This window comes from Nerophis ophidion, linkage group LG14 (assembly GCF_033978795.1).
Source record: "Nerophis ophidion isolate RoL-2023_Sa linkage group LG14, RoL_Noph_v1.0, whole genome shotgun sequence".
In the NCBI taxonomy this organism is placed as follows: Eukaryota; Metazoa; Chordata; class Actinopteri; order Syngnathiformes; family Syngnathidae; genus Nerophis; species Nerophis ophidion.
In genome coordinates this window covers 20,115,902-20,141,669 of record NC_084624.1, presented here as the reverse complement: position 1 = coordinate 20,141,669, position 25,768 = coordinate 20,115,902, and the positions used below count along the sequence as shown (strand labels likewise).

Sequence of the window (25,768 nt, the reverse complement as noted above, 5' to 3'; positions counted from 1 at the left end):
GGTGTCCATATGTGCACTTGGCACCAGGACACCCTAGGCCGCAGTTCCATGATCGACTTTGTAGTTGTGTCATCGGATTTGCGGCCTCATGTTTTGGACACTCGGGTAAAGAGAGGGGCGGAGCTTTCTACCGATCACCACCTGGTGGTGAGTTGGCTGCGATGGTGGGGGAGGATGCCGGACGGACCTGGCAGGCCCAAACGCATTGTGAGGGTTTGCTGGGAACGTCTGACAGAGTCTCCTGTCAGAGAAAGTTTCAATTCCCACCTCCGGGAGAACTTTGAACATGTCACGAGGGAGGTGCTGGACACCTCTATTGTTGAGGCGGCTGATCGGAGCTGTGGCTGTAAGGTAGTTGGTGCTTGTCGTGGCGGTAATCCTAGAACCCGGTGGTGGACATCAGCGGTGAGGGATGCCGTCAAGCTGAAGAAGGAGTCCTATCGGGTTCTTTTGGCTCATAGGACTCCAGAGGCAGTGGACAGGTACCGACAGGCCAAGCGGTGTGCAGCTTCAGCGGTCGCAGAGGCAAAAACTCGGACATGGGAAGATTTTGGGGAAGCCATGGAAAATGACTTCCGGATGGCTTTGAAGCGATTCTGGACCACCGTCCGCCGCCTCAGGAAGGGGAAGCAGTGCACTGTCAACACCGTGTATGGTGCGGATGTTGTTCTGCTGACCTCAACTGCGGATGTTGTGGTTTGGTGGAAGGAATACTTCGAAGACCTCCTCAATCCCACCAACACGTCTTCCTATGAGGAAACAGTGCCTGGGGAATCTGTGGTGGACTCTCCTATTTCTGGGGCTGAGGTTGCTGAGATCCGCCCGGAGTTCCTTAAGGCTCTGGATGCTGTGGGGCTGTCTTGGTTGACAAGACTCTGCAGCATCACGTGGACATCGGTGGCGGTACCTCTGGATTGGCAGACCGGGGTGGTGGTCCCTCTCTTTAAGAAGGGGGACCGGAGGGTGTGTTCCAACTATCGTGGGATCACACTCCTCAGCCTTCCCGGTAAGGTTTATTCATGTGTACTGGAGAGGAGGCTACGCCGGATAGTCGAACCTCGGATTCAGGAGGAACAGTGTGGTTTTTGTCCTGGTCGTGGAACTGTGGACCAGCTCTATACTCTCGGCAGGGTTCTTGAGGGTGCATGGGAGTTTGCCCAACCAGTCTACATGTGCTTTGTGGACTTGGAGAAGGCATTCGACCGTGTCCCTCGGGAAGTCCTGTGGGGAGTGCTCAGAGAGTATGGGGTGTCGGACTGTCTTATTGTGGCAGTCCGATCCCTGTGCGATCAGTGTCAAGAGCTTGGTCCGCATTGCTGGCAGTAAGTCGGACACGTTTCCAGTGAGGGTTGGACTCCGCCAAGGCTGCCCTTTGTCGCCGATTCTGTTCATAACTTTTACGGACAGAATTTCTAGGCGCAGTCAAGGCATTGAGGGGTTCCGGTTTGGTGGCCGCGGGATTAGGTCTCTGCTTTTTGCAGACGATGTGGTCCTGTTGGCTTCATCTGGCCGGGATCTTCAGCTCTCACTGGATCGGTTCGCAGCCGAGTGTGAAGCGGCCGGAATGAGAATCAGCACCTCCAAATCCGAGTCCATGGTTCTCTCCCGGAAAAGGGTGGAGTGCCAACTCCGGGTTGGGGAGGGGACCCTGCCCCAAGTGGAGGAGTTCAAGTACCTAGGAGTCTTGTTCACGAGTGAGGGAAGAGTGGATCGTGAGATCGACAGGCGGATCGGTGCGGCGTCTTCAGTAATGCGGATGTTGTACCGATCCGTTGGGGTGAAGAAGGAGCTGAGCCGGAAGGCAAAGCTCTCAATTTACCGGTAGATCTACGTTCCCATCCTCACCTATGGTCATGAGCTTTGGGTCATGACCGAAAGGATAAGATCATGGGTACAAGCGGCCGAAATGAGTTTCCTCCGCCGTGTGGCGGGGCTCTCCCTTAGAGATAGGGTGAGAAGCTCTGTCATCCGGGAAGAACACAAAGTAAAGCCGCTGCTCCTCCACATCGAAAGGAGCCAGATGAGGTGGTTCGGTTATCTGGTCAGGATGCCACCCGAACGCCTCCCGACGGAGGTGTTTAGGGCACGTCCAACCGGTAGGAGGCCACGGGGAAGACCCAGGACACATTGGGAAGACTCTGTCTCCCGGCTGGCCTGGGAACGCCTCGGGATCCCCCGGGAAGAGCTAGACGAAGTCGCTGGGGAGAGGGAAGTCTGGGTTTCCCTGCTTAGGCTGCTGCCCCCGCGACCCGACCTCGGATAAGCGGAAGAAGATGGATGGATGGATGGATGGATGCTTCATGCATTTACGCAAAGTTAAGTGTTGGAGTTTGTATTAGTATTATTTTAAATTTGAACGCCAATAAGTCAGTTTTACTGGAGATGAATATTAGCTCCAAATATCGGCCTCTATCACCGCTAATAATCGCTCTCGGCCGTGGAAAAACCATATCAGTCAATCTCAAATTTTTATTACCCAAAATATTTATAGAGGAAGTATTTGAATAAACTACTTTGTCTGATTTACTTCTCCAGTGTCCAAAAGGCCGACCTGGGTATCCAGGACCAAGAGGTGATACTGGCCTTCCTGGAATCCATGGGTTCCCTGGTAAAGAATATTTTTATACATTCCACATTCAGATGTTTGTCTTTGGGTGCAACACCACCTCCAATATCTTACTCAGACAAGCACTTGTCATTACATGACTGAGGTCAAACAAAATTTAACATGTTCCTTTTCTAGGTGATAGGGGAGACCCTGGATATATCCCAGGCCCAACGGGTCCACCTGGGGTGAAAGGTTTTCCAGGACGACCAGGTTTGTCGAACATCAGAATCAGAATCAGAATCAGACACGAGACAAAATGAGGTTTCAAAGTGAAAAAAAATTCTACAACACTTTTCTTTTTCTTCAGGCATCAAAGGTAATCCAGGGTATGGCAAGGTGATATATGAACCTGGACCCCCTGGCTTACATGGTCCTCGTGGTGACACTGGACTGCCTGGAAACACTGGCCCAGAAGGACCAGCAGGCCCACCAGGTCTGATTGAAATACTGTCATGTACAATACAGTGGAAACTCGGTTTACGAACTTAATTGTTTCTTGAACATGGTTCATAAAAGTTTGTCTAGTGAAGCAGAGCTCCCCTAAAAAACAATGTAAACATGAAGAAATGGTTATAGCCTCTAAAAAAAATATATCAAACCAACATAGTAATTTATTTGTCATCCAAACAACACAACAACAAGAAGCTTAAATGTCAACGCGCTCACACACACAAAAGTCTGTTTGCCTTTGGTGTTCTCCATAACGTTAACAACCATGTTGCTACATTAAAATACAAAACAAGGAAAATATTTTTTACTTTGTTTCGGCGTCAGCGAATATTTGTGGCATTTTCTTAGAGTGGTCTGGGAGTTTCAGAATGGTAAACTAGCAGTGGCTACATTGTACAGTCACTGCTTGCGTTAGCACAATCTAGCAGTCTGAGCGTATCCTTCATAGGCTTGTGTCCTGGCCTGTCCTCTTTCTATACTTTTCTCACCACCCACGGCTCACATTTAAATGTTTTTCCTTCTCGCAAATGATAGCCTTAGAAATGCTATTACCTGCTGGCTGCTTTTCATCCATTCACACGAGCAACTGTTTTTCAACCTGGTTCTACGGGGATATTTTACCCATTTGGCAAAGTCAGTATTTACAATGGTAGCAAATTGTGTACTAATTCTTCTGCATTTGCGAGCCAAATCAACAACGCGTGCCGTATTCTTCTCAAACAGTCCTTTCTAAGTCCACAGCGAACCCTCCCTTCTTTCCAGGCTGTTTTTCTGGCTTGTTGTATCCACATTGAAAAACATAAGACAAAATTGGGGGAGTGGCGAGAAAAAAAATGTGCGTTGAAGCACAGAAAACGGATGACCAAGCAATGACTGTTGTAAACAGGATGTGACGTAAGGGGCCCCGACTCTTTAAAATGGCCACACCCGTCTGTACAGGAAGTAATGCCATTAAAATGGCAGTGCCCTAAGACTTCCAACATTATGCAAAATAAATGAATGGATGAAGTGTTCCTACGCACACATAGCCATATTTGGCGCAATGTAAAGATTCGTAAACCAGACAGGTCGCTAAGAGGTGTTTGTGAATCAAGGTTCAACTGTACTTGTGTACACAAATTGATTCTGAGCAGCACAGTCGCAAAGTGTTTTTTACACCTGTCTCATAGTCAGTAGATTTAGGTTCAAAACATTTTTCCAGGTCCTTCCACCCACAATCCAAACACATGCATGTTAGCCAAGGTGAACGATTATTTGTTTATCGCCTGTGAGTGGATTGGTAACCAATCCAATCCAATGTCAGCTGGGAAATGCTTCACCCCAACCACGACATTTAAGATAGTAAAAACAATATAGAAAACGGATGGATGGATTTACATGCCGATTATATTTTGGAAGTTTTTTTCCTCTTAGGTCTCACGGGTGTAAAGGGTGTCCGAGGTTCCAGCCAAGTAGGACCACCTGGATTTACAGGTCACAAGGGAGATAAAGGAGAAGCTGGTGTGCCAGGTGTGTTTGCATTGACAAATGTTTGTGGCTGCGCCTGTACTGTAATACAATCTGTTTTCCCTTTGTAGGTCTTCCAGGCGGACCTGGAGATCCTGGTAAAAAGGGTCCTCTTGGGTTACCAGGCAAAGATGGTACACGCTATGTAAGCAGCTTCCTGATAGCACGACACAGTCAGAGCAGCCAAGTGCCAGCGTGTCCAGCAGGCACCAGTAAAATATACTCTGGTTACTCTTTCCTGTTCATGAACGGAAATGAGCGCGCTCACGGCCAGGATCTTGGTAAGAAAAAGCATCCCCCCCAAATATCCTTTGTACCGTTAACTTGAGTCTGTGGCTAAACTTAACCTGGTATGCATGTCCACAAAAACTAACTGAGAATCAAACTAAAAATATCCTTTGTCTGCCCCATTTAACAATTAAAACTGTCTCTCAGGGACTTCGGGAAGCTGCCTTCCTCGATTCTCCACCATGCCTTTCCTCTTCTGCGACACGGAAACAAACTGCCGCTATGCCTCTCGTAACGACTACTCCTATTGGCTGTCAACTGATGCCCCTATGTTACCATCCATGGTTGCCATCGTGGGAAACAGCCTGCCTTTGTACATCAGCAGGTAGCACAAAAAAAAAAAATTCAAGAGACAATTATGTTGCCTGTGTGGCTTTAGATGACTACCAAAGACCCAAACATTTGGGCTCTCCTGTGCTTATCCCAAGCCGGAAGAGCATTTTCTGTCAAAAAAGAGCCAAAACAAACCAGGCAATTTGGAAAAATCCCTGGTTGGTTGAGCACATCAACATACTTCTGTAATTGGTAGAGTAGACTGACATTTAAAGTAGCAGTAGATTGGAAAAAAACAGGTTGCATCTATTTTGAAGATATTATCATATATATCTGATACATGACACTGAAAGACTCCCAAAGTTTGCAAATAAATAGATATGATCAAAATAGTATCAATCTCGTAGAGATTCCTGAGCCATTTTAAAGGCCTACTAAAATGAGATTTTCTTATTTAAACGGGGATAGCTGGTCCATTCTATGTGTCATACTTGATCATTTCGCAATATTGCCATATTTTTGATGAAAGGATTTAGTAGAGAACATCCACGATAAAGTTTGTAACTTTTGGTGCTAAAAGAAAAGCCCTGCCTATACCGGAAGTCGCAGACGATGACGTCACATGTTGATGGCTCCTCACATATTCCCATTGATTTTAATGGGAGCCTCCAACAAAAAGTGCTGTTCGAACCGCGAAAACGATAATGTCCCCATTAATTTGAGCGAGGATGAAAGATTTGTGTTTGATGATATTGATAGCGACGGACTAGGAAAAAAAAAAAAAGTAAAAAAAAAAAACGCGATTGCATTGGGACGGATTCCGATGTTTTTAGACACATTTACTAGGATAATTCTGGGAAATCCCGTATCTTTCTATTGTGTTGCTAGTGTTTTAGTGAGTTAAATACTACCTGATAGTCAGAGGGGTGTCTCCACGGTTGTCTTGACGCCAATGTCTCAGGGAAGTCGACGACAGCTTCATGGACAGCACAAGCTCAGCTTTTCTCCGGTTAAAAGCGACTTTTTAACCACAATTTTCTCACCGAAACCTGCTGGTTGACATTCCGTCGTGATTCATGTTTGCTTGACCGCGCTCTGATCCATACTAAAGTTTCACCTCCAGGAATTTTAAACAAGGAATCACCGTGTGTTTGTGTGGCTAAAGGCTAAAGCTTCCCAACTCCATCTTTCTACTTTTACTTCTCCAATATTAATTGAACAAATTGCAAAAGATTCAGCAACACAGATCTCCAAAATACTGTGTAATTATGTGGTTAAAGCAGAGGACTTTTACCTGTGTGTGTGCACAGCGCTCATACTTCCTAAAAACCTGTGACGTCTTGCGTGCACGTCATCATTACACAACGTTTTCAAGACCAAACTCCCGGGAAATTTTAAATTGCAATTTATTAAACTAAAAAGGCCGTATTGGCATGTGTTGCAATGTTAATATTTCATCATTGATATATACACTATCAGACTTCGTGGTGGGTAGTAATGTGTTTCAGTAGGCCTTTAAGAGATAATGAACTAGCCAGTCACGTGGTCGTGTGAAGTAGAGGTAGGAACCACAGATCCTTTCCCTACCAACAACAATGGTAATCATGCAGACTGTGTGGGAGCCAACAACGATTACTTTGGGACAAATTATGTTCCAGAACCTTATAGTTTTGATCCTGAATAGAAGGAGGGTGAGCTACAAGTTTTAGAAGCTTTGCTAAACAGATCCAGCTTTAGTGAAACACTAAGCATCATGTAGCAGTATTACTACGTGCTAAACAAGAAATACAAACTACAGAAATAATATAATGATTGCTTACTGTACAGTGTCTGCTCTCACTGTGATGACGATGAACTGGATGTCCATATCTTTCCGTTTAAATACATAATTTTTGATCCACACAAAGGGTTAAAAAAAGAGGCTGTTATAGTGTGTTTGTCTCCAGGTATTACGTGAATGTCACAGATGAAAAACTTCTAGATTCAAGTCCAAATCCGCCTATCATCCAGATGAGAGGCATGATTTCTAATCTTGAATAAATTTGACGAGCCAAGAGGCGATGATGTGGGAACAGAACGGCAGCAAACAAGACATCAATACTGCAGTGTGGCAGAAGATTCTTCTTCTTTACAGTTTACAGGCAGTTTGCATTCATATATGTTGTATCACTGCCATCTTCAGTTTATAAATACATTAAAGTGAAGCATGAACTATAGTTAGTTCACAGTTTTCGATGCTAAAAATACTTTGGCTCGGTTAGCAGTTATAAGAACAACATTTCTAATATTTAGTTAATATTCAGGTCCCAAGATGGAAATAGAGCAATTTTTGCGGACTTTGGATGGTTATTTAGAGAGTATTGTGGGCGAAATAGAGTAATTCCCGATTGACTCCATTGTTAGCTGACTTTTTATTTAAGTTACTGTATTTACGACTTAGAATGTATATAAAAAAAAACATATGTGTTCATGTCTTACATAAGGATTGTGAATGATGGAGAGCACATGTCTTTCTTAATGTTTGCGTATTTCCAGTATGACTGATCAGAGTGCAGAAGTATTACTACAGTGACGTCAATCTCTGAAAATAGCCAAAGGTATTTGGAGTGGAATATTCAAAATGGTTGACTTAAATTTGTGGCATTTTGTGATGTTTAGACGGTGTTTTCAAATACTTTGCGGATTGTAAACTGTTACGGCGGGTACGCAGCTTTCTGCGAGGTTCGTTCCCCCAGGATGCAAACGGACCACTTCAGACAGGACGTGCAGGTAGGAACATTATATATTTAGAAGGGCGATTAAAAGGGTGGTGGCGCCGTGGGACGGCCTGGCGGAGATGAGGAAGGTGGTGGTGCTGTGAGAAGGCCCACAGGAGACGAGGAAGGTGGCACCTCAGGAGCTTGAGCGGCAGGCGACGGAAGCAGCCGTGGAGCAGGAACCGGAACTGGAGTTTGCCTCGGCGTAGGTACAGGAACAGGAACTGGAATTTGCCTTGGCGCAGATACAGGAAGAGGAACTGGAGTTCGCCTCGGCGCAGGTACAAGAACAGGAACAGGAACTGGAGTTTGCATCGGAACAGGAACAGGAGCTTGCCTTGGAGCTGCGGCGACAGGAGGTTGCCTTGGAGCTGCAGCGACAGGAGCTTACCTTGGAGCTGCGGCGACAAGTGCTTGCCGTGGAGCTGCGGCGACAGGTGCTTGCCCAGGTGCAGTAACTGGTGCTTGCTGAGGTGCAGCTACTGGTGCTTGCCGAGGAACAGTTTCAGGTGCTAGCCTTGGAGCAGTAGTTTCAGGTGCTAGCCTTGGAGCAGCAGTTTCAGGTGCTAGCCTTGGAGCAGCAGATTCAGGTGCTAACCTTGGAGCCGCAGGTGCAGGCACTACTCTTGGAGCAGCACGTTCAGGTGCCCGCCTTGGAGCGGAAGGATCAGATGCTAGCTTTGGAGCAGTACGTTCAGATGCGAGCCTTGGAGAATCAGGTTCAGATGCTAGCCTTGGAGCGGCAGGTTCAGATGCTAGCCTTGGAACAGCAGGTTTAGATGCTAGCCTTGGAGCCGCAGGTTCAGATGGCGGAGAGGATCACCTAGGCTGAGGTTATCCGTGACCTTGGCGGAGGTGGCCGAGCTGGGGGTTGTGGCTTGGCATACCAATGGACTGGTGGTGGTGGACGGGCTTGAGTCTTGGGGGGCGGAGCTTGAAAATTAGAAGGTGACTGTGACTGACTAGACCTAAATTTCAAAAAAATGTCCTGATAATATTTTATTCTTTAATTAAGGTCATTAGGGGGCAGCTGACAAAGCGAGACAGAAGGCAAAAAATAAAGTCCTGGTCCGTGACGTCACTAGAAACGGGCGGAGTGACGTCATCGGAGCTTGAGTGCATCCGTTCGACCGACCATGCAGCGAAATGTTTGGCAAAGTGATTAATTGGATTATCAAACAAAGGAGAAGTCAAAGCAGGTTGTGGTGTGCTGCATTCCGGAGGAGGGGATTGCGGGATTGGCGCGTCTCTGTTCCCCTAGGATGCAAACAAACCACATCGGACAGGACGTGCAGGTAGGAACATTATTTATTCTCAAAAACTCGAGGCGGTACAAAAAACAGAAAACAAGTCGACGGAACAACAAGTCGATCGCACTTGAAGCTAAGACTACTGCTTAGCATTGACTAAGGACAAGCAATACTCACGTAACAGGAGCATGAAGCAAACAAAGAAGCCAGGACGAGTGTGGCGAGAGAGGTGAATAAAAGCTCTCTGATTAGTGGTCGACTGCAGGTGAGCGTGCCGACCATTAACCAGAGGCAGGTGAACCCAATTAATCCCCATTGAAACCAAAACAAACCCAGAGGTGAACAAAACAGGAACTGAGGGAGTACAAAAATAACAGAACATAACAAAAACATGGATCATGACAGTAAACACGATTGGATCTGATTTCATGATACAATGAAACACAATTAAGCCACCTTGTTTTTTCTTTAATGGCAACCAGTCTATGTTGTAGGCTATATATAGTCTTTTGCCCTTAGTGGTCCAAAACAAAGATGGCTGTATGAGCATTGCATTATTGTTTGTTGTTGTTGTTTTATGTATTTTTGGGACCAAACTAAACAGATGTCACTCTTTTTTAGGTGCTCGGTGTGTGAGACTACCTCAAATGTCATAGCAGTTCACAGTCAGACAACTCTGATACCAGAATGCCCCAGAAGCTGGGAGTCCCTCTGGACTGGATATTCATTTGTCATGGTAAAGATCGGTATAAGAGCATCCGCTCCATTTTCAATTTACTATGCAATTGTCAAGCTTTGGCCTTCATCCAACCAGCAAACAGGTGCCGGTGCCGAAGGCTCATCCCAGCCGCTGATTTCTCCAGGATCATGCCTTGAACATTTCCGCAAAGTACCGTTCATAGAGTGTCATGGAAGGGGGACATGCAACTACTACCCTGATTCCTACAGCTACTGGCTGGCGTCTGTAAGCACCAGCATGTTCAGGTAAATTACAAAGTGGACAAACTTTGCAGCTACTTTTGAAAATAATATATATCGGTTGTTTGTTTCTCCTTTGACAGTAAACCTGTTCCTCGGACGGTGAAGGGGCCTTCTCAAGAAAGTGTCATTGGTCGTTGTCGAGTGTGCCGCAAACAATAGCAAACTAAGAAAGACAAGTGCGACTTCACAGAATTGTAAATAACCATTTGAAGCAGTACTTTTATAGATGTATTAAGCCAAACCACTTCTTTCTGTCACTCAGACATAGCATCAAACATTTGTTTAACCGCAAGTAAATGTTGTTTTTTTGGAATTTACAAGTTTTTTTTCACTGATATTGAAAACATTATGTTCAGAAAACACAATTTAGTTTTTTTTTGTGGTTGTTAAAAACAGATCTTGAATAAGAGGTTTTGTCTTATATTCAGGGACATCTCCAATCTAACTCAATAAAAAGTATTCCCTTGAGATTCAGTGAAAAACCACCTACTGTACGATATTATTGTCAGGAGCTGGAACGTAGCTTTAGTGGACGGTAAGCAGATGGTTAGTGAAAATAATATTATTTAATATAATCGGATGGCACGCTTGCAAGGAGAGGAAAAACAACAAAAGAAGGCGAGTGCAAAAGTAGCTGTGCAAGACTCTGAACTTATTTTTGTGAAGGGCACTGTCACGCCAAATTTCTTCCCCCTACAAAAACCTTCCCCCCGGAAGACATTTGGCTTTAATGCTTGAAGGACCCCAATGAGGGTGGAAGGACCTTAAAGCAGCCCACACAGCTGCCTGTTTTAAAAGCATTATAATTGGCTTGATTGTCATTGGTGAAAAATAACGGTGAGGAAAATATATTAGCATTCCAGCATGCTAACCTTTCAATCCATTTTTGCTTCGCTAATTTTGCAGCTGTAACCCTTAAGAGTCATATAACTTGGTATTGTTCCGCTCTCATTGGGGTCCTTCAGGCATTGGAGGGGCTTCCGGGGGAAAGGTTTTTGTAGGGGGAAGAAATTTGCCGTGACAGCACCAACAGGTGCAATGCGAGGCAGAGCAATGATCCCATACTGTGTGGAAGACCACGTTAGGCTGAAGTAGGAGACTGATTGGCAACCGGGTGCAGGTGTGTCCTGGTGGCCAATCAGGAAGCAGGTGTGAAAGCCTGTGTCGAGAACCAGGAAGTGAATATTACAAAATAAAGACACGGGACAGGAACTAAAATATCACACAGAGAAAAAGCAGACATAAGTGTAAAATAGTTACAAGGATGTAACAGTATGCCCCCTCAATTTAATATAGAAAAAATATATATTAGTAAGTCCATAAAAAGGGAAGGCGGGAGGACTATGGTGGCAGGATGCCAAACTGTGGCCTCAGTCCTTGATTAGCCAATAGGGATTCAGGCAGGTGCGTGACGGCTGCAGGAGCAGTCCACAAAGAAGTCCCATAAGGCGGCGCTGCTGCAGGCGTGATGGATGCTCGCAAGGTGAGCGGGCGTCGTGACAGGCGAGCGGGGCTGCTAGGCTGGGGGTGAAGGTGGTATCGTTGGAAAACCCACTGAAGGAGCTGGGGGCATCATTGGAAGACCCACTGGAGGAGCTGGTGGCATCGTTGGAAGACCCGCTGGAGGAGCAGGTGGGATCGTTGGAAGACCCGCTGGAGTAGCTGGTGGCATCGTTGGAGACCCACTGGAGGAGCTGGTGGCATCGCTGGAAGACCCACTGGAGGAGCTGGTGGCATCGTTGGAAGACCCACTGGAGGAGCTGGTGGCATCGTTGGAAGACCCACTGGAGGAGCTGGTGGCATCGTTGGAAGACCCGCTGGAGGAGCTGGTGGCATCGTTGGAAGACCCACTGGAGGAGCTGGTGGCATCGTTGGAAGACCCGCTGGAGGAGCTGGTGGCATCGTTGGAAGACCCGCTGGAGGAGCTGGTGGCATCGTTGGAAGACCCGCTGGAGGAGCTGGTGGCATCGTTGGAAGACCCGCTGGAGGAGCTGGTGGCATCGTTGGAAGACCCACTGGAGGAGCTGGTGGCATCGTTGGAAGACCCACTGGAGGAGCTGGTGGCATCATTGGAAGACCCACTGGAGGAGCTGGTGGCATCGTTGGAAGACCCACTGGAAGCAGCACTCGAGATGGCGTTGGGTGACGTCACCGAAGCAGGAAGTAGCTGTGTGTGTGGTTGCCCCCTGTTGGGGCCATTTAGGTGTGCAAGTGTACGTGGCTTTCTGGCAATATTTGCCAGTACTACCCGACTAATGTCTGGATTGTATTTTTGGTAACTATATGTGTCAAAAATTGAAGAAACCAATAATAATTAAACAATGCATGGGAATGCATGTTAGCTGGAACTACAACATAAATAAACATGGCGGACTCACCATGTTTGGACATGTCTGCTGTTGTCTTGACAAAAAACTACGTCACAATAGGGCTCGATACTACATGTCATGGAAACGCAATGCATTGTGGTTCTTTCTGGCATCTGATTAGAGGCCTACTGAAATTAAATTTTCTTAATTAAACGGGGATAGCAGGTCCATTCTATGTGTCATACTTGATCATTTCGTGATATCGCCATATTTTTGCTGAAAGGATTTAGTAGAGAAAATCGACGATAAAGTTCGCCACTTTTGGTACTTCCTGAAAAAGCCTCGCCTTTACCAGAAGTCGCAGACGATGACGTCGCAAGTGTGGGAGCTCCTCACATATTCACATTGATTTTAATGGGAGCCTCCAACAAAAACCGTTATTCGGACCGAGAAAACGACAATTTCCCCATTAATTTGAGCGAGTATGAAAGATTTGTGTTTGAGGATATTGATGACGACGGACTACAAAAAAAAACAAAAAACGCGATAGCATTGGGACGTATTCAGATGTTTTTAGAAACATTTACTAGGATAATTCTGGGAAATCCCTTATCTTTCTATTGTGTTGCTAGTATTTTAGTGAGTTTAATATTACCTGATAGCCGAAGGTGTTAGTCCACGGGTGTCTTGACGCCATGTCTCACGGGTGTCGACGGCAGCTGTACGGACGACGCAAGTTCAGCTAATATTCGGTAAGTGGCTACTTTTTGACCACAATTTTCTCACCGAAACCTGCTGGTTGACATTCGGACACTCTGATCCATAGTAGAGTTTCAGCTCTGGGAATTCTAAACAAGGAATCACCGTGTGTTTGTGTGGCTAAAGGCTAAAGTTTCCCAAGTCTATCTTTCTACTGTGACTTCTCCAATATTAATTGAACAAATTGCAAAAGATTCAGCAACACAGATCTCCAAAATACTGTGTAATTATGCCGTTAAAGCAGACGACTTTTAGCTGTGTGTGTGCGTAGCGCTCATACTTCCTAAAAACGCGTGACGTCCTGCGTACACGTCATCATTACACGACGTTTCCAAGATGAAACTCCCGGGAAATTTAAAATTGTAATTTAGTAAACTAAAAAAGCCGTATTGGCATGTGTTGCAATGTTAATATTTCATCATTGATATATAAACTATCAGACTGTGTGGTGGGTAGTAGTGGGTTTCAGTAGGCCTTTAACTTACAGTATCTACATGGCTGAATGCAAGACTGTCTGAAAGTTGTATTTTTTTTTTTTTTTTTTTTAAACATGGTGCCAATTTGCAACATAATTAATTAACAACAACAATGGTTGTCATGTTCACTTCAGGTAGAAAACAAAACTAATAGGAGATGATAAACAGCCTGGATAGAAGCCGTGAGACCGTCACACGTGACTTTTAAAACCATCACCTGGTACATGTTGGTGTGTTTTCGTCATTTTCAAACTGGTAAGTTTGAATCATAGCATGTTTTATTCAGTTACACACGTAGCATTTAGTAGGATGTTAGCTAAGCTGAGCTAACTGTGGGTTACAAACATCGCAGTATTTTGGAAAAAAGCAATACCCCATTTCATAGATCAATAACGGAGATGACTTGAAATTGTTCCAACATCAATGCACAGCGTATTTCAGACATAAAATATATTCAGTTTGAAACAAATTTCTGCAGGAAACACGGCACAGTGACAAGACCTGTTGACCACAGTCTTCTCTTTCTGATGTACAATTCCCGAGTTTTGCAGACACCTAGAGTCGATTTGTCCGTGAGCCTTTTCCAACTTGGCATTCTGAAATATTTAGCCTGTGTATAAAATTACTCTGATGACGGCCGAGATACAGGACACGTTCTGCAGCTTGCTCAAATCCTGTCTCTCGGACATGCTCTTATGGAGCAGTTTTTATTTTACTTATTTTTTAGGCTAGCGTGCTTTTGGGACATGGTCATGTTTGTGCCAGTGCTGTCCCGAGGGTTTTTCTTTTGTACGATCCATTTTATTCATTTCTTGCTCTCTCTCACAATACTGCTGGTTGAGTACAACCATGTCAACAAAAACTTCGTCCGGCAACAATGGCTACCCAGACCCAACAATGCATTGCAAAATCATGTGTCCTTTTGAGTGCTATTGTATGCCAATGGCTCGTGTATTACAAAAATGTTGCGCGCTGAAGCAAAAGTCTACTTAAAAGTGCGCACATGGAGGAACAGTAAGAGGAAAATAGACTGTTTGTGTATTTTTCTCAAGTTCTAATGACAAATAGAAAAGAAATGCTTCTTAACACTTCTAATGATACAAAAATTTACAATTACAAACAGCATCATTCATATCTGTTAGTTGTATTCATTCAGCAAAAATAAGAGTGTCACTTTTGAGTTTTTTGTACCCAATTTAAATTCAAAAAAATTAAGATCTTGTTCACGAGTGGGGGAAGAGTGGATTGTGAGATCGACAGGCGGATCGGTGCGGCATCTTCAGTAATGCGGACGTTGTACCGATCCGTTGTGGAGCCGGAAGGCAAAGCTCTCAATTTACCGGTCGATCTACGTTCCCACCCTCACCTATGGTCATGGGCTTTGGGTCATGCTCGAAAGGATAAGATCACGGATAGAAGTTCCCGAAAGGAGTTTCCTGCGCCGTGTGGTGGGGCTCTCCCTTAAAGATTGGGTGAGAAGCTCTGCCATCCGGGAGGAACTCAAAGTAAAGCCGCTGCTCCTCCACATCGAGAGGAGCCAGATGAGGTGGTTCGGGCATCTGGTCAGGATGCCACCCAATTGCCTCCCAAGGGAGGTGTTTAGGGCACGTCCAACCGGTAGGAGGCAAGGGGAAGACCCAGGACAAGTTGGGAAGACTATGTCTCCCGGCTGGCCTGAGAATGCCTCGGGATCCCCGGGAAGAGCTAAACGAAGTGGCTGGAGCAGGGCTTCCCTGCTTAGGCTGCTGCCCCCGCAACCCGACCTCGGATAAGCGGAAGAAGATGGATGGATGGATCTTCCATCCATCCATCCATTTTCTACCGCTTATTCCCCTTGGAGTAATGGTAAACATGGTAAAAAAGCCGAGAAATGTATAAACTTAATTGTAAATATATTAAATATTACAAAGATTATAGAACAATGATCCCATCCATCCATTTTCTGCCGCTTATTCCCTTTGGGGTCGCGGGGGCGCTGGTGCCTATCTCAGCTACAATCGGGCGGAAGGCGGTTTACACCCTGGACAAGTCACTACCTCATCGCAGGGCTAACACAGATAGACAGACAACATTCACACTCACATTCACACACTAGGGCCTATTTTTAGGGTTGCCAATCAACCTATCCCCAGGTGCATGTCTTTGGAGGTGGGAGGAAGCCGGAGTACCAGGAGGGAACTCCCGCATTCACAGAAAGAACATGCAAACTCCACACAGAAAGATCCCGAGCCCGGGATTGAACCCCAAACTACTCAGGACCTTTGTATTGTGAGGCAGACGCAATAAACCCTCTTCCACCGTGAAACTCAAAAATTAAGATAATTAATTCAATTTAATTGAAAAAATGCAATTAACCCGTTCAAAAATGTGAATAAAAAAATGGTAAAAAAGCAGAGAAATGTATAAACTAAATTGTAATTAAATTAAATATAACAAAGATTATAGAACAATGATGATTATTGAAAATAAGATATGATTCATCTCTTTGTGTGAACCACAACTGACTTTAGTATTTGTGAAGAGAAGTGTCCAATTTAGAAAACATTGCCATAACTGCTCCTAATTGAAAACAGGAAGTGAACAAACATGTGTAAGAAACTGCTATGAAGTGGGAAAGGTAGGATTAAATAAACTCTGCTTCTTCCTACTCCTTTTCGAGCATGTTGGAAAGAGGAATGGAAAATTTGGAATAGTTCACAATGTAATTAATTCATTTCTATTTTAATTTAGTAAATTTTTTGCATCAACAACAAAAATCAAAGAGCTGCTCTATACAGCGTTTTACTTTGCGGCAGAAATGTAAGACGTCAGGAGGTTTGGGATTATACCAACATCCATCATTTTCAAATAACCGTATTGCTATGCGCTGTAATCTTTGAATGGAAAACAATGAAATCCTCTTGAGAAAATGTCTAGGATGTGCATATCTTTCCTGTGTAGAACACTGGCTTTGTGGACCTTGGAATAAAACACACCTCAGCATTTAGCAAATGAAATATGATTTTAATGGCAGCTGTGCAAGCGGAAGAGGATTATAATGCTAACGTATGTTAAAATGAATGAAATGTGTAGTGAGTCGATACGTCTTACAGCCATGAGCTTTTAATTACTGCATTCCAGCTTCTGATGTTGTGCATGTGTGATGGGACACAAGCGTACTTGCCAACCTTGAGACCTCCGATTTCGGGGGGGGGAGCATGGTTAAGAGTCAAATATTTAATATATATATATATATATATATATATATATATCCATCCATCCATTTTCTACCGCTTATTCCCTTTTGGGGTCGCGGGGGGCGCTGGCGCCTATCTCAGCTACAATCGGGCGGAAGGCGGGGTACACCCTGGACAAGTCGCCACCTCATCGCAGGGCACAGTTAAACCTTGTTAGGTTTAAAGGCCTACTGAAACCCACTACTACCGACCACGCAGTCTGATAGTTTATATATCAATGATGAAATATTAACATTGCAACACATGCCAATACGGCCTTTTTAGTTTTCTAAATTGCAATTTTAAATTTCCCGCTAAGTGTCCTCTTGAAAACGTCGCGGAATGCTGACGTGTACGCGTGACGTCACGGACTGTTAGGATATATTAGCGCTGCGCACACACACAGCTAAAAGTCGTCTACTTTAACCACATAATTACACAGTATTTTGGACATCTATGTTGCTGAATCTTTTGCAATTTCTTCAATTAATAATGGAGAAGTCAAAGTAGAAAGATGGAGTTGGGAAGCTTTAGCCTTTAGCCACACAAACACACGGTGATTCCTTGTTTAAAATTCCCGGAGGTGAAACTTTACTATGGATCAGAGCGGTCAAGCGAACATGGATCCCGACCACTTGTCAACCGGCAGTTTTCGGTGAGAAAATTGTGGTAAAAAGTCACCACTTACCGGAGATCAGCTGAGCTTGTGCCGTCCATACAGCTGCCGTCGACAATTCCATCAGACACTGGCGTCAACACACCCGTGGACACACCCTTCCGACTATCAGGTACTATTAAACTAAAAAAAAAAAACACTAGCAACACAATAGAATTTCCCAGAACTATCCTAGTAAATGTGTCTAAAAACATCTGAATCTGTCCCAATGCAATCGCGTTTTTTTTTAAACTTGATTTTATTTATTTTTTTCTAGTCCGTCGCTATCAATATCCTCAAACACAAATCTTTCATCCTCGCTCGAATCAATGGGGAAATTGTCATTTTCTCGGTCCGAATAGCTCTTTTTGTTGGAGGTTCCCATTAAAAACAATGTGAGGATGTGAGGAACCATCAACGGGTGACGTCATCCTCTGCGACTTACGGTAAAGGCAGGACTTTTCTATTAGCGACTAAAAGTTGCGAACTTTATCGTGGATGTTCTCTACTAAATCCTTTCAGCAAAAATATGGCAATATCACGAAATGATCAAGTATGACACATAGAATGGACCTGCTATCCCCGTTTAAATAAGAAAATCTCAATTCAGTAGGCCTTTAACTGTGATAAAGGGACAAGCGGTACTAAATGGATGGATGGAAGTCATATACTGTGTGTGCAATGTTTCGTGTGTTAATGTTGTATAATCTGTAAAAGTGTAAACATTTGTAGTTTATTGTGTGAATACATCAACGCTAAACCTTCTGTTTTATTCATGTAAAATACACAATGGACGTTATACTTTTGTTATGTTTATTTCATGTTGACATTCTCAGTCTCACACACCTAAATGAAGGAAGAAGTGCAAAGAAATAAAATTTAGGTAGGAAAACAATTCAAAAGAAGGAACATCAATCCTCAACAAAAACTGGAGCTTATTTGGTTTTCATGCTGTTAACTATCTGCAAACGTTGAAAACCTGTAGCTAGGGCAGAATAATAAATGTATTGACAGTGCAGTGAGAAAGTCGATGTGATTACTTTGCAAATAAGTAAAGGTAGTCTCAAAGAAATATAACCTGCGGAGGTACTTTCTGAGGGCTCCTGTAACTGCGGACCTCTTCATGATGTTGTTGAATAGCCCTGCTTAAAGTGTTCCCTGTAACTTTAATGTCAAAATGCACATGATTGCAAAAAAGATTAAAACAAACACTTCCTTTAAGTGTTCCCTGTAACCTTAATGTCAAAATGCACATGATTGCAAAAAAAATGAAAACAAATACATAGTTGATGTTTCACTCGTTTTGTACCAAATGGACAAAATGACAGTAAAAGCAGATACTCATAGCTCATTGTCAAATTACTGCAGTGTTTTAATTAATCATAACCAATATTGATAATTATTCATCACAATTATTGAAAGTAAAACCTCCAAAGGCTTCCTTATTTTCCGTAGTCTGCTTTGAAGTTGGAGAAAGTCTTCCTGTATGTTTGACACCTGCAAAGTGTTTGTCCTAAATGTTCTTGTATGTTCCAACACATGAAGAGCACTGTTGAAAGCCATCTACAGCAGTCGTTTTGTTGGTCAATGAGAGATTATCATGACACTTCAACATCTCCAACATGTAAATGCTGTCGCTTTGCTAGGTCAGCATTGCAAATGAAAATATGTTTTATGTAATATAGTATGTAATATTAATTGACTTATTTAACGTTGTGTCTTTACACTGACAAACCCACACAGTGAAGCTTTATGGTAAGCAACATTTAGTGCAGTGGGAGAAAGGTTGGTGAAGTGTCTTGCCCAAGGACACAACGGCAGGAATCGAACCAGGATCCCTCAAGTTTCTGAACAAAATATATGAGCACATATATACCAGTAAATGTTTATATATTATATTACCCAGAGGGCTTAACAGCGTAGACAGAAAGAATCCTAGTATAGTAAATATAGTGTTATCAGTTGCACTCCCTGTCTTGTTTACGCAAGAAAGAAACATCCAAAACTAATATAAAGTATCAAAGAAGAGAATAATAAGTGATAATTAAATTTTAACAGAAGTGTAGATCGAACATGTTGAAACAGAAAATAAGCAGATATTAACAGTATATGAACAAGAAGATTATTAATAATTTTTTACAGTTTGTCCCTCATAATGTTGACAAAATAATAGTCTGATAAATGACAATATGTTCCTGCATACGTCAGCAGACTAATTAGGAGTCTTTGTTTGTTTACTTACTACTAAAAGACCAGTTGTCTAGTATGTTCACTATTTTATTTAAGGACTAAATTGCAATAACAAACATATGTTTAATGTACCCTTATACTGTTTGTTAAAATAAAGACAATAATGGCTCAGTGGAGTTGTGTTTAGAGTGTTCGCCCTGAGACTGGAAGGTCGTGAGTTCAAACCCTGGCCGAGTCATACCAAAGACTATAAAAATGGGACCCATTACCTCCCTGCTTGGCACTCAGCATCAAGGGTTGGAATTGGGGGTTAAATCACCAAAATGATTCCTGCCAGGGTGTGAACATGGGGATGGTTAAAATGCAGAGAACAAATTTCACCACACTTCGTGTGTGTGTGACTATCGTTTGGCCTTTAACTTTAATAGTGACATTTTTTGTGGTGCCCTTTATTTAGAAAAGTACAGAAAAGTATCAAAATACATTTTGGTATTAGTACCAAAATATTGGTATCAGGACAGTGGGACACAGGTGTGAAAATACAGAGGAAAAAAAACTAACTATTTGAGAAATGAGGCTAATTTGATGCATTGAGACGTGGTCACATATTAATATGGAGAGAAGTCGTATTGGACAAAGTTGGATGGAAATGTGGAAAATACCCGTAGACTGATTATTGTAGTGTTTAAGTGCACTGCATCATTCTGAGTAATGTTGGGGATATTCATGAAAACTTGATGTGGTTTTAAACTAAATAAGGGGACACATGATGATTTTCTATTTTCAAGTTAAATTGTGTGTGAAAATACTTTTTTGATGACTGACTTATGCTGCTTGGACATTTCATTCACTTTACATGAAGGGAACTGCCATTAAGTTGCTACAAACATGAACAGACATTGTCGTATTTCATCACTGAAGGTTTCTGCTCTATTCACTCAGAAAAGTAGCATAAGATCAATGCCCCCCCTAAGGTGCTGTTCCTCCAGCTGCACATCCATAGCCATCACTGCAGGATCAATACTGACATCCCCTCTATACATTTGCCCCAACAGGAAACTACATACTAAATGTTGCTGCTTTGTAGCACACACACACACACATTCTCCACAGCACACGTTGCTGGCAGTGTAAAAGAACACATGTTGTGCATGCACCCAACGTAACATCCCAGCTGAGAGGAGTGAAAACTACTAGTCTGCATTCTTATTTGGCATTTTTGACATTTTATATTTCCGCGTATCAGGAAACTGATACCCGGACACCTCCAACTGTAAAAAATGTCAACCTTGTGATAGATTGTGCACCGATAATAGCCAGTTGTATTGCTTGCAACTTAAAGCCGCGATTTTATCTTACTTGTAAGAGAACACATGTTTTTACCTCACTAACAACTTTAACAACGCCCTACGCGAAACCATTGATAACATAGCACCGCTAAAGTTAAAAAAGGCTCCAGAAAAGCGTACCCCGTGGTTTACAGAAGAAACTAGAGCTCAGAAATGATTATGTAGAAAGCTGGAACGCAAATGGTGCACGACTAAACTTGAGGTGCACCATCAAGCATGGAGTGATAGTTTAATAACTTATAAACGCATGCTTACCTTAGCTAAAGCTAAATATTACTCAAATCTCATCCACCGTAATAAAAACGATCCTAATTTTTTGTTTAGTACGGTAGCATCGCTAACCCAACAAGGGATTCCTTCCAGTAGCTCCAACCACTCAGCTGATGACTTTATGCAATTCTTTAGTAAGAAAATTGAAGTCATTAGAAAGGAGATTAAAGAATTGTGAATAGTATTTATATAGCGCTTTTCTCTAGTGACTCAAAGCGCTCTTACATAGTGAAACCCAATATCTAAGTTACATTTAAACCAGTGTGGGTGGCACTGAGAGCAGGTGGGTAAAGTGTCTTGCCCAAGGACACATTTTTGAGGAAATAACATTAGAGGAATTGTTACGTGTAAATGGAATAAAACAAACAACATGTTTACTTGACCCACTTCCTGGGAAACTGATCGAGGAGCTCTTTGTATTATTAGGTCCATCAGTGCTAAATATTATAAACTTATCACTTTCCTCGGGCACTGTTCTCCTAGCATTCAAAAAAGCGGTTATTCATCCTCTTCTTAAAAGACCTAACCTCGATCCTGACCTCATGGTAAACTACCGACCGGTGTCTCACCTTCTCTTTATTTCAAAAATCCTCAAAAAAATTGTTGCAGAGCAGTTAAATGAAAACTTAGCGTCTAAAAATATATGTGAAACCTTTCAATCCGGTTTCAGGGCAAATCACTCCACGGAGACAGCCCTCGCAAAAATGACTAATGACCTATTGCTAACGATGGATTCTGATGCGTCATCTATGTTGCTGCTCCTCGATCTTAGCGCTGCTTTCGATACCGTCGATCATAATATTTTAATAGAACGTATCAAAACACGAATTGGTATGTCAGACTTAGCCCTGTCTTAGTTTAACTCTTATCTTACTGATAGGATGCAGTGCGTCTCCCATAACAATGTGACCTCGGACTACGTTAAGGTAACGTGTGAAGTTCCCCAGGGTTCGGTCCTTGGCCCTGCACTCTTGAGCATCTACATGCTGCCGCTAGGTGACATCATACGCAAATACGGTGTTAGCTTTGACTGTTATGCTGATGACACCCAACTCTACATGCCCCTAAAGCTGACCAACACGTCGGATTGTAGTCAGCTGGAGGCGTGTCTTAATGAAATTAAACAATGGATGTCCGCTAACTTTTTGCAACTCAACGCCAAAAAACCGGAAATGCTGATTATCGGTCCTGCTGGACACCGACCTCTATTTAATAATACAACTCTAACATTTGACAACCAAACAATTAAACAAGTCGACTCGGTAAAGAATCTAGGTGTTATCTTTGACCCAACTCTCTCCTTTGAGTCACACATTAAAAGCGTTACTAAAACGGCCCTCTTTCATCTCTGTAATATCGCTAAAATTCGCTCCATTCTGTCCACTAAAGACGCTGAGATCATTATCCATGCGTGTGTTACGTCTCATCTCGATTACTGTAACGTATTATTTTTGGGTCTCCCCATGTCTAGCATTAAATGATTACAGTTGGTACAAAATGCGGCTGCTAGACTTTTGACAAGAACAAGAAAGTTTGATCACATTACGCCTGTACTGGCTCACCTGCACTGGCTTCCTGTGCACTTAAGATGTGACTTTAAGGTTTTACTACTTACGTATAAAATACTACACGGTCTAGCTCCATCCTATCTTGGCGATTGTATTGTACCATATGTCCCGGCAAGAAATCTGCGTTCAAAGGACTCCGGCTTATTAGTGATTCCCAAAGCCCAAAAAAAGTCTGCGGGCTATAGAGCGTTTTCCGTTCGGGCTCCAGTACTCTGGAATGCCCTCCCGGTAAAAGTTCGAGATGCCACCTCAGTAGAAGCATTTAAGTCTCCCCTTAAAACTCATTTGTATACTCTAGCCTTTAAATAGACTCCATTTTTAGACCAGTTGATCTGCCGTTTCTTTTCTTTTTCTCCTATGTCCCACTCTCCCTTGTGGAGGGGGTCCGGTCCGATCCGGTGGCCATGTACTGCTCGCTCGTGTATCGGCTGGGGACATCTCTGCGCTGCTGATCCGCCTCCGCTTGGGATGTTTTCCTGCTGGCTCCGCTGTGAACGGGACTCTCGCTGCTGTGTTGGATCCGCTTTGGACTGGACTCTCGCGGCTGTGTTGGATCCGCTTTGGACTGGACTCTTGCGACTGTGTTGGATCCATTATGGATTGAACTTTCACAGTATCATGTTAGACCCGCTCGACATCCATTGCTTTCTTCCTCTCCAAGGTTCTCATAGTCATCATTGTCACCGACGTCCCACTGGGTGTGAGTTTTCCTTGCCCTTATGTGGGCCTACCGAGGATGTCGTAGTGGTTTGTGTTGTGGTTTGTGCAGCCCTTTGAGACACTAGTGATTTAGGGCTATATAAGTAAACATTGATTGATTGATTGACTAAAACACTAGCAACACAATAGAAAGATAAGGGATTTCCCAGAACTATCCTAGTCAATGTGTCTAAAAACATCTGAATCCGTCCCAATGCATTCGCGTTTTTTTTTTTGTTTTTTTCTAGTCCGTCGCTATCAATATCCTCAAACACGAATATTTCATCCTCGCTCAAAATAATGTGAAAATTGTCGTTTTCTCGGTCCAAATAGCCGTTTTTGTTGGAGGCTCCCATTAAAAACAATGTGAGGATGTGAGGAGCCATCAACATGTGACGTCATCGTCTGCGACTTCCGGTACAGGCAAGGCTTTTCTGTTAGCAGGCAAAAGTTGCGAACTTTATCGTGGATGTTCTCTACTAAATCCTTTCAGCAAAAATATGGCAATATCGCGAAATGATCAAGTATGACACATAGAATGGACCTGTTATCCCCGTTTGAATAAGAAAATCTCATTTCAGTAGGTCTTTAAGATTAATTGAATGAAATGTATTTGGAATTTGTTTTTAAACATTAAAAATAGTTTTAACCATTTATCATGTTTTTGTTTCATATACTACTGTAATTGTATTGTTCAAAATATGTTTACAGTACATGATAAATGTATCAAATTGTTATATTTAAAATATATCTATTTTAAAATGATTATTTCAGAAATTTTAAAAATATTAAATATTTCTTAAATAAATCAATGATTGTTTACAAATATGTCATTTTACTATACTAATTAATGATTTTGACCAAGTTGTATTCATCCTTTGATGTACTGTATATTTAAATGGAATTTATTTAAAAAAAAAAAACTTTTGCTTTTTAATCCAATTTTTACAGAGCCCTTAAAGACATGGGGAAACATTTTTCAGATATGTATCTTGAGCGCACGAGAAACCATCTCGTGCTCACCAGATACATTTCTGGTGAGCACGAGAGTTTCTGGTGCGCACCAGAAAGCATTGGATGCGTGTGGATGGTTTAAGGCAGGAGTCACCAACGGGGGCACCAGGTTGAAAGAAAAAAAAACAGCTTTGTTCTATTAGTCAACGTTGCAACTTTTTCTCAATTACATTTAGCCTTTAAGCTTTTTTATTTCACTTTTGTTTATGTTTTTGTTTATTTTAATAGTATTTTTAGAATGTGCCGTGGGCCTTTAAAACCTTAGCTGTGGGCCGCAAATGGCCTCCGGGGCACACTTTTGACACCCCTGCTATAGAAAATAAGGAATAAAATGTGATAAATCTATGGGTAAAAAGCAGAGCCTGGCGACGCATGCTCGTTTATCATAACTCTCTCGCTCTCTCTGTCTCTGCCCCTCCCTCACGAATGTTGCTGCCCGCCCCACATTTTTGGGGGTTTTTAACCCCTTCTTAAACCTGAACGTACATTGAAAATACACGCAACCCTAACTCAAAATGCCGGACATTCAAAGCATTTAAGAAATTCCACCTGGACAGCTCCGCAAAGAGGACATATCCTGTGAAAAGAGGAGGTGTGGTCAGTCTATCATAGCCCAGTTGTTGCCAGCATGCCGTGTGTTGTTGTTTTTTTCATTGATTGAAACTTTTGTTAGTAGATTGCACAGTACAGTACATATTCTGTACAATTGACCTCTAAATGGTAACTCCCCAATAAGTTTTTCAACTTGTTTAAGCCGGGGTCCACATAAATCAATTCTAATGCCTCAGTGTGCATTGTTTACCGAACATGCGGCGCTACTTAATATGTCCATGTCTTTCGGTACACCTCCAAACCGAACCGAAACCCCCGTACCGAAACGGTTCAATACAAATACACATACCGTTATACCCCTAATATATAAATATATATATATATATATATATATCAATCAATCAATCAATGTTTACTTATATAGCCCTAAATCACTGGTGTCTCAAAGGGCTGCACAAACCACCACGACATCCTCGGTAGGCCCACATAAGGGCAATGAAAACTCACACCCAGTGGGACATCGGTGACAATAATGACCCAGTGGGACGTCGGTGACAATGATGACTATGAGAACCTTAGAGAGGAGGAAAGCAATGGATG

The 25,768-nt window shown here is 43.0% G+C and overlaps 2 protein-coding genes across 2 annotated transcripts in view; one reads left to right on the top strand and one right to left on the bottom strand.

The window, feature by feature from the left end:
• LOC133568269 (collagen alpha-5(IV) chain-like) overlaps window positions 1-10,580 on the top strand; it is a 68,895-nt gene extending 58,315 nt beyond the window's left edge. The window contains exons 44-52 of the mRNA XM_061920084.1: window positions 2,536-2,608; window positions 2,744-2,818; window positions 2,916-3,041; window positions 4,472-4,567; window positions 4,636-4,845; window positions 5,000-5,177; window positions 9,753-9,867; window positions 9,946-10,115; window positions 10,193-10,580. Of these exons, the coding sequence (XP_061776068.1) occupies window positions 2,536-2,608; window positions 2,744-2,818; window positions 2,916-3,041; window positions 4,472-4,567; window positions 4,636-4,845; window positions 5,000-5,177; window positions 9,753-9,867; window positions 9,946-10,115; window positions 10,193-10,271 (1,122 nt within the window). The 3' untranslated portion in view covers window positions 10,272-10,580. The remainder of the gene's footprint in view (window positions 1-2,535; window positions 2,609-2,743; window positions 2,819-2,915; window positions 3,042-4,471; window positions 4,568-4,635; window positions 4,846-4,999; window positions 5,178-9,752; window positions 9,868-9,945; window positions 10,116-10,192) is intronic.
• Window positions 1-25,768, bottom strand: part of fgf12a (fibroblast growth factor 12a) — a 163,027-nt gene that overhangs the window by 6,974 nt on the left and 130,285 nt on the right. The window lies entirely within an intron of this gene.